Source organism: Poecilia formosa, unplaced genomic scaffold (genome assembly GCF_000485575.1).
Source record: "Poecilia formosa unplaced genomic scaffold, Poecilia_formosa-5.1.2 Scaffold25, whole genome shotgun sequence".
Classification (NCBI taxonomy): Eukaryota; Metazoa; Chordata; class Actinopteri; order Cyprinodontiformes; family Poeciliidae; genus Poecilia; species Poecilia formosa.
Genome location: NW_006799964.1, coordinates 2,389,458 through 2,399,315, shown reverse-complemented (window position 1 = coordinate 2,399,315; position 9,858 = coordinate 2,389,458). Strand labels below are relative to the sequence as shown.

The window sequence follows — 9,858 nt, the reverse complement described above, 5'->3', positions numbered from 1 at the left end:
ATATATATATATATATATATGGAATTCTATCCCCTACAGCACAGACAGCACAATAATGCTGTCTGTCAATAATGAACATCACACATACTGATAGAGGATGCATGTGGAATTCTAAGATAGGAAATGTATCCACGTGTAGCTCCCAAATCAATACCAGTGATTTTCCTCTCCTTAACCGCCTGCTACCTTGATGTGCAAAACCTTGAACAAGAACTACAAAAAGAATCAAAGACTAGCACCATTTAAATCCCTGCTGTCCCTTCCGTTCACTGACGAGGCTCCACTCCCGCGCTCAGTCTGGGGTTGATTCCGCTGGCTGCTCTCCCTGGTTAATGAAGATAGCAGGGGGCGGGTGTGTTTGTTTGTGTTGAAGTCGAGCCACACTGTGCTTAACATGACTTTGGGTTCAAGCGAAGGTTTGGTGTCTTTGTGCCTTCTCAGTGGCAGACATGACTACTGGTCTGAATGACAGATTAAAGCTGTAAACAGAGCAGGGGGCTGCAGGTGGGGGGTATATGGTGTATTTATGCGTGAAGGGGTGGCGGGGGGGACTGCAAACAAGGAGATGATGGCAGGCAGTCGTATACTAGAGCTGCATATGACGAAATGTAAAATACTAACCTTTTTTCTTCTCTTACAAACATTGAACTACCATCCATCAATATGTATAAGTAGAATTAAGGTTAGCTGAAGAGGAATTTACACTAAAGTTAACCACTAGCAGAATCTCTGGAAAACAGATATATAGTAGGTCTCTTCTGGCAAAGATGTACAAGAAATAATAATCTTACCGCAGGTTGTCAAGTTACAACACCGAAGAAAAGGTTAAAACTGAGTAAACAAATAGTTAGGAGCATTACAATTAAAGGCCAAGCACCAGATACTGGGCCGGTGTGCCTTGACCAGATAAGAGGAGGGTCTGCTGTAAAATGACGGCATGTGAAAATCAGTGTTTTCTTCCAAAACCTTGGAATACTTTGTTAGAGTTCAAGGCCGCAGGAGGTCAAACAAGAAGAATTTACAATCAGGAGAAATTAAATAAAAAGCTTGTGGATCTCACCTGAACACTGAATTTAGGTTATTAATTCAGCAGGATAGTGAACATGTGGAAATCGACACAGAAATAGTTCACCAGACACCAAATCAATCTTCTTTCATGTCCACCTCGAGTCTCTACATTTAATTTTTATGGAAAAGCTTTTAGACGAGCTGAAGAAAAAAAAAAAACTTGAGAGAGAACTCAGGAGCCTGAACTGTCTGATCATGCAGAAAGAAACGGTCAAATATCGCTCTCTGTAGACGCTCCAACCGCGTAAGATGTTATACCAGGAATTTAGCGCCGTTCTATTGTATAAAATGTTGAATATGTGGGTACTAATAGCTGTGCTATCAGTTAGTTTAGAAAAACCAACCTTTTCTTAACATGTCTTTTGTTCTACGTAATAAACGGCCTCAATCTAAATGATGGGTATGTCAGTGTGTATGTTGCTGGAATAAAAGCTAACATTTAAAATCCACATGTACTGCAAATGAAATAGATTTTTAAATAGATTAATAGCCAAACAACCCCAGGTACATTTAATAAAGATACCCACATTCCTGATGCTTTCCAAGCAGAAGCAGATTATTCCTTAGACTGCAATATGGAAGGAAGAAGAAAAACTTCCACGTGATTTGTCACAGAATCCTGTGCCCACTAAAGTGATCAGATCCTATAAAATGTATCATTCAAGTCACAAACCCAACATTCAGTGGCAACAGCAAACAAATGCAATTTCAGCTTGCTGTGCATTTGTGCACTTAACGTCAAAGGGCTGCTTTAGTCTCAACAGCAAAAATCACTGAAGGATTCACCTACATTTCAGAAGCTGTAGTAAAGTCATCCTCCAATGTTTTTTTTTTTATGATTTACTGGACCCCACTTATTTAATCATTTGTAACGAAAGGATAATAGAGTGTTCCTGCTGAAACTTTCTCCTAAATTACTTTCCAGATGACTGGGGTTATTGGTCTTTTATAATGAAAAGTAACCCGATCGGTCGTTAAATCATCCTCGGCAAAGTCGCAATTTCCATCTCTCATCTTTGTGTAATTTTTCTAAATTAATGTTCATGTCACTTACAATCACCGAAAAAAACAAAAAAACTAAAACACAATACAAACAAAAATAAAGATTAGATGGAGCATATTTCTAGTACTTGTTTTTAGAAGATAGGATCAAAACGAGACGATTAAAAATGATGTGTGTGTGTGTGTGTGTGTGTGTGGTCATGAATATTTACCCTCTTTAAGCCTCAAAATCAGTAATAAAGGCTGTTCGACCATCCAGAGCCCCTTCTCTCTGATTGACAGAGCTATTGGAATTAGGACCGGCAGTTCAATAAAAAGGGAGGAAACGCTTCCTCATTAATTCTCTTAAGCCATTATCCTCAATTTAACCTTGACCTGCCTTTATCAAGCTGCTTCCTACGAGGGGGGAAAAAAAAGCAATTGTTTGAAGCGGAAGTAATTCACCTGATGGCAAACACATTTTCCGCAAAAAATTAATCTGTGCTGCTTCATGTGCTGGTCCAATTTGTTGCAGTCACATAAATGATTAACTCTAAACCAGAAGTGAAAATATTATTTCATACATAATTACGTCCCTTTGAGTCTCTCACTGGCATGCTGTGCATATCAAATCTGTGACACTTTTGTGCAATTTTGAAGTTTTGATTAAAGTTATTAACGTGAACCCGTTTTCGCCCTCTGTGTTTTGGTAAACATAGCAGTGGGCCTGGGGGGTAAATAAAAATAGTTGGTGATAGAGGATGAATGGAGGCAGGTTTAAGAGGCTTTTAGATATTCTTTTTCCACCCCTCTAGTTCAAATAAGGACAAACTTAGAAAACGAACTTAAAAAAAATATATAATTTAAAAAAAACTGGGTTGAGGCTTGTGCTGGTACGACCTAAAGAAGAGCAACTCGACATGCATCTATTTGGCTTTCTTACTGAAAACATCACCTACGACAGAAGGATGCAGCTAATACAGCTACTGCATCGCAGCGGACAGAAGGCTTCCTACCAGAGGAAGACGTTACCGGAGTTATTTTGATTGCTTCCAATGACATCCCTGCTGAGGTGATCATCAGTACATAGCCTGATTAGGTATTTCACGTGGTGCAGCTGCTAATTTACGACGACGGAACGCTGCCGCTGTTTTGGGAGGGACAGACGTTGATATAGACATCTATGTTTAACACAGTGACTCAGTAGTTTTGACTCTTGCTATGTTCCGCTGCACGCCAACAGGCCCTCGGGCTGCTTTGTATTCTACTTTTAAAGTTGCCCGCATCCGCTCCTCTCATACAACCACAGACTGCGATTAACAAATAAAGGGTTGATTAATTTGTTTGCACTCGCATCGTTTCAGATTAGTCAACACATTAACAACACTACTAATTAAACTCTGAAAGAAGGTGGTATTTTGCAAGAAGCTACTTACTGTAACTTGATGTTGAAAAACTGGGAGATAAACGATGATGATTTAAAACTGTCAGCTGAAAATAACGACCCCCCCAATGCTCAATTTAGGGATGTTAAATAATCAGTGGGAAAAGATGTAGATGTGGCATGATGAATACGATTGTCTCATCTACTGTGCTAGATATTTGCTTTGACAAATCATTGCCAGATAGTGATGTAATGAGAATGAAAAAAAAAAGGGGAAACGCATAACTTTAAAAAAAAAGAACTCCTTCTCCAATTAGGTTCAGTTAAATTTGTCGCTTAATTCACTTAGACCCATATTAGTTTGCTTTTGGCAGAGGGAGTCCCTTCGGTTAATCACTTTGATAATTTAATGGCAACTCTAATGAACAAACAATTAAAATTAATAACATGACAGCACCCTCTCTGAACTGACTGTCTCAACAAGATGGGGGATTGTTTTGGAACGTGAACTTAATTCTCTGACTTTGTTTCCGCGTGTACATGAGATCAGCCCCCGACATGTCAATGAAGAGGAAATATAGAGCTTGGAGGGTATTAATGTGCATTGATGTTTCTCAACAACAAAAAATAAAATAAAAAAAAATTAAAAAGTTCAGGAGAAGGAAGGCTGAAGATATCTTTAAAAAATTCTTAATGTTTTTTTTTTGCGTTTTACCTCATGCAAGATCAACAATTATAGTAGCTGCTTATAAGAAGCTGGAAATTGTCCACTCATCTTTTCTGCCCATCATTTTCTAATTTTCGTTTGACCAATATCCCTTTTGTATGACCTAAAGTCTTCAAAAAAATATGTCTACCCTTTAAAGTCATTCTTCTGTCGCATAGCAATTTTGTTTTGCAGTGCATTTTACTGTGATTTTATGTAATACACCAACATAACTGTAAAACAGAAGGACAAATTCACACAGTTTACCAGATGTCATTCAAACAAAAATGTAAAAGAATGGAAGGTATTTGTAAAACCACCTTTCCCTGCAAATGTAGCTGCAGTATTTTGCAGCGTGTCTTCACTAATTTTGCATATCGAGAGACTGAAACCTCTGCCCATTCTTCTTTGCAACATAAGTCAGGCTGACACTGGTTAGATGTAGAGCTTCTGCAAACATTGATTTGCAGCTGTGCCATATCTTTATATTTCTCAGGTGATGCTCTAAACTCCTCCACACTTTTCTTTTAGCCCTTTCCTGGTGAGATCCTTGGTTTTCAAGATGCCATTTATTCACTATAAGTTCTCTAATAAAGCTCCACGGCCTTCATGGAGCAGCTGTTCTCACGCAGATATTAAATAAGACACATGTATCTTTTTTCTTGAACTTCACAATTATTTGTATTGGTCAATGACATACCATCCCAATGAAAAACATTGCGTTTTCTTCAGATTCAATCTTTATGACTTTTTTTTTGTTTTTTTGCAAGCCTATTTTTTTCTTTTCACACAAAATGATCTGAAGTATTCCTTGGACTACGGTATCATTCCTTCTTAAGGTCATCCTCTCCCATACCTCCTTGGAGGGAACCCTAGATCCCTTCCGCCGTGACCACCAGCTTTCCACCATAGCAATGAGGCAGGAGAGAACCACGCCGGCTGCCAGGACGCAGAAAACTCCGGCAAAGCTGTGGATGTCGAGCGCGTTGCCACGCTGCCGCGTCTGGTCTGAGCTGTAGAGGTCACACGGGCTGTCTTTGGGCCACCACTTGAGTTTCAGGATGTCCATGTCGCCGTTCTGTTGGAGTTCCAAGATTCTGGGAGGCAGGGAAGAAATGGAAGTGTATATGAAGAGAACCAGTAGAGACTAAAATCAAGCCTATTTTGAAAGAAAACATCAGCTTTCTATTGCAGCAAACGCAATGCACAGGAGTGAATAAGCAAGCAGCAGAATTCAGATTAAAAATAATCAAGTAATTGATGGGACTTGAGCTGCATTTTTATGATTAGAGAGGCAAAAACAGCCAGGGAAAATAAATTATCTGCATGAATCATCTGCACAACACCCAACACTGCAGCGTTGACTGCAGCTGTTGTAACTCCTCTCCACCATTTGATGGCAGTGTTGATCAGCTGAAATTCCCCAGGATCCCCCCCAATACCCATATTGGGCTGTCAAACTCATTATGGCTAACATTAATATGTTTTGCAGCACAGCACAAGTACGCTGCCACAATGTCATTATGCAGCTTAGCTTTAGTCACACGATTGATGGCTTCAGAGAGGATACAGCTCAGAGGTTGATGGGGTCCCTCTGCTAGCCTTCAGTTTATTATTTAACTGGGTTGTTCGTTTTGGTTTGCAGGAGAGCCGCAGATGCAGACACTCGGAGAACAGCTTATATTTAATAGGAGATCTGACATGAAGCGGAGAGTGGTACATGGAAAAAAAAAAGGAACACATAAAATGAGAAAAGAAGAATATAATGCCCTCACAGACGCATTCATAATAATACAGACGGCTATAATCCAGCATGAGCAAGTGAGCCACCACACTGGCTGTTAATGCACAAAGGGAGACGCAGTCTAAGACATAAAGTAACGAACTTGATTGCATAAATGTCCAAGCAAACCTAATAAGGATTCTTCCATGTTCTCATCAATGATTTGCAAAACTTCCTGGGAGGGCATTCCTCCTTTAGTTGCAGCGACAAAAAGGAAAAAAAAAAAAAAAACCAGATCTGTGCTCTTTACTTTGTTTTTCAGCGTATGCGAAGCACACGGAAAATCAGCAAATGCAAACAAACCCTGCAGCCAACTCATTTATTCACAACCACTGGAAAAACATGGATCATTTTGACATGAATCAGACTCAACCTGCCACTTCAGAATCAAAACAGTCTCATTCAGAAATGTAATTTTATCACTTCATAAGCTTTTCTGTGTGGGGAAACAACATGATTAAAAAAGAAAATTCATCATGATATTGATTGTCTTTTGCTTGAGTTTTGAGTAGATTAACTCACAGAGGTGTGTTTATGATCTTTCTATTCTATATTCCCAGATGAAGAGCCAGAGTGATCTGCATTGTCAGTAATAATGATAAAGTCAATAGAAGGTATATTAAGGGTTGTGCTGTAAAGATACTGGAACTGAGACTCAGTCAGGGTCAGTCAGTCATCCATGCATCTTTCCCACTCTCCCTCCTTCATCCATTCCTTCATCCATCCATCCATCCATCCATCCATCCATCCATCCATCCATCCATCCATCCATCCATCCATCCATCCATCCACACACACATACATCCATGGGGAGCTGACACATATTTCCAGCAGGTGAGAGACTGGTAACTTCCTGGACAGACCATCATAAGACTGCATGTATGTATGCATGCTAAGTCCAATGAGTAAGTTTGTGTGTGTGTGTGTGTGTGTGTGTGCATGCATGATTATCTGCCTTGTGTTTTCTTTGTTGCTCTTAATGTCTTATAAAAATAGATAGATGGATATTAGCATATAACTTTAAGATTAGACTAGGTTTCAGTTTATGTAAAAACAACAAAGGAAAAATGCAATTGCACAAAACAGAAACCAAACTCTTCCAAAGTTCATAAGTCTGTCTACATTTCAGACTAAAATGAATAAAACATTTAAAGTAGTTCTTCCAAATAATAATAATAATAATAAAAATATCTATAAATATTTCTTTAAGCCAAAAAGGTAATTAAACTTCTGAAGAAAATGCTGTGTGATATCAGTTTAGAGAAATTATCTTATTGCAAACTTTGGTACAGTCAAGATGATGGATCATTGTAAGCACAAACGCCTGCTACAGCTTCTCCAGTTGATTACTTTGCCAAAGCTCAAAAGTTACATTTTGTCTATCGAGGTGGAGTTACTCTTATGACTGGGAATGTCACTTTGCTGAAACTATCTTTCAGTTTTATTTCCCAGACTACTGGCTTGGATTGAAACCGTGATTTTCTGAGCTTCTTCCAGAAGACAGTCCTGAATCGAGCGCTTAACAGGTGAAGCTCACTAAGCTTCAGAGATAAGATTAGACTGGAGCTTACTGATCAATTTTCAGCAACACAGTCAGTGTGAGAAGGCATTTTGACGATGATGAAGACACAGGTGTTCTCAAAATGTTTGAATATAATATGTCTAAAAAGCTGATTTGTGTGCTGATTTTTTCGTAGTTGAGCCAAACTACTCCGACGTTGAAGCAGCAGCAGAACCTAGCATCAGGAATCCTGGTGTCGTTTTGAGTGATATAAAACTTGATTCGCATCAGACTCACTCTGGGTGCACCCTTGTCTTCTGCAGTTTAGCTTTCGTATCATGAACTGATACTGGTTTTCCCCAAAGGATTGAGAGTCATAAAGATGTGTTGTTCCCAGACTCAGAGGAACCTCAATATCTTTCTGGGTTAGCAGCGACTTCCACCACACACCTCTCCCATGGATGACATTATTGCCCGTGTCTTTCAGACAGTGGAGCCGTGAACACTGACCTTTACTGAGATAAGAGACTTGGATTCCCTTAGTGGGTTTCGTTTGATCTTTTGAGTGGTTTTGGAGGATATAATACGTCTGATGGCCTCTGTGGGTGTTGCTGCTCTCTGTGGATGTGTAGAGTTTAAAATGCCTTTGATAATACAATTTAGGAAAACAGAAAACCAAACGTTAAAATCCACCATTAGATGAAAACAGAAATTATTTCCAAATCAATAACCAAAAAGACTTTTAGGAATACACAAAAAAGAGAAAAAAAAAAAACAAAAAAACATTATCACTTCAGGATTAATAAAACTTACCATTCCAAATTTTTCGACAAGTGGATGTCTTTATATTTATTTAGATATGTGAAAGGAAATGTGTGAAAATTTTCATTTTTTGAATGCATAAAATCCATTACCTTTAAAGTTTTACTTTTTTTTTCATCAGAAGCTTGACCATGGGTTGTTGAGAGTAGTTTGTTTCTGTCTGAGAATAGTACACACATCTACTACTACTATTACAAAAAAAAAACCCCAAAAAAACAACTCAGGTTGGTTTCATGAGGTTTTAACATCTTCTTTTCATACATCTGCCTTATTAGAGTGTTTAAAATATTAGCATATTTCTGTTTAATCTGAAAAAAAAAATAAAATAAAAAATAAAAATACCCTGTCAGAATGCTTCAGCGCCACACAGCTAACCTGCTCTCTAAAATTTAACATGCACCCTTGCCAATTTGTTTCTAGTGAGAGTATCACAGAGAGATTACAGACAAATTCATGTGAGTTCAAACACGATTGCTTTTCCCTCAAAGCAACATTGGGCTTTTACACAGTTCTGACCTTTTTATCTGTCAGTCTGGCAACAGATGCTTTACACACACACACACACACACAAACAACCCTGTGCTCTGACAAACAGCTTCACAGAAAGTCGTATTACATGCACCTTAATAAGAGGGAACACAAACAATCCCAACTAAAAACAAGACATCCAAGGTTTTGTCAAAGTGTTTTATGATTTCTTGCATGTAATTTATCCATGTTCTGAAGAAGTCGAGGCAAGATATTTTTTTTTCTGTCAAAATAAGAGCATAAGTGCATGTTTTGGGGAGCTGCCCATTATCTCGACTCATAAGCTGACTGTTCATTTGAAAACAGATTGTCACGGCAAAAAGATTTTGTGTGACACTTATAAACAGCAGCCGATTCATGTTTCATGTACTTTAACATTTCTGAATATTGTTACAGCCTTTTAATATGCGAGGAGTCAATAACTGAAGCTAGATTCTGCAAAAAAGTTAACTTTTGACATTTGGAGGAAAAAAAAAAATCTGTTATTATTAAAAATGGCAGAGGTGACATTATGCTTTCAAGTTCTGAAACATAATGTCACCGTACAGGAAAATCTATATGATTTTGAAGGGCTACGAGTTTAATCTACAACTCATAAAAGAAAGATCAAAAGGATGTCAAGCTAAACCGCAAACAGGAACGAGTCAGGCGAGATGGATACGAGGACCGAAACAGGCATTCCAGATACAGATTCCATCCCTGGTGGAATTATTTGGGTGTGGCTAAAACTTCATGTATCATTAAGGTTTTTGAGAGAGGACATAGCAGAACAGATTTGAGATTCAGGACAGAGTGCCTCCACTCAGCCCTCTATTACGACCCTGTCTGCCAGTGCAGCTCATCATCTATCATTCTGCACTAATTGGTCTATCAGAGTTATGCAAAGGCTGCTTCCCTGATGGGCTCTTGAATCAAACCAGAACACTTACATACACTGACAAGAACATAGCTGCTCACACACACATTAGATCCTTTTACATTTGTCTCACTGGTGTTATCCTGCTCACTGATTCACAGAAAAACAAGGAGGACCATAATGAGAAAAGTGTGGCTGATGTTTAAAGTTCTATGCTTCATAATATCAA

General features: G+C 38.6%; 1 protein-coding gene across 5 annotated transcripts in view; it reads right to left on the bottom strand.

The window, feature by feature from the left end:
• The window catches only part of grid2 (glutamate receptor, ionotropic, delta 2), a 437,740-nt gene that overhangs the window by 10,866 nt on the left and 417,016 nt on the right, over positions 1 to 9,858 (bottom strand). For all 5 annotated transcript variants that reach the window (XR_001661638.1, XM_016669506.1, XM_016669505.1 and 2 more), the window contains one exon: positions 4,996 to 5,236. Coding sequence is in view for 4 of the 5 variants with exons in the window: in XM_016669506.1 (XP_016524992.1) it covers positions 4,996 to 5,236 (241 nt within the window). In the remaining variant the exon portion in view is untranslated. The remainder of the gene's footprint in view (positions 1 to 4,995; positions 5,237 to 9,858) is intronic.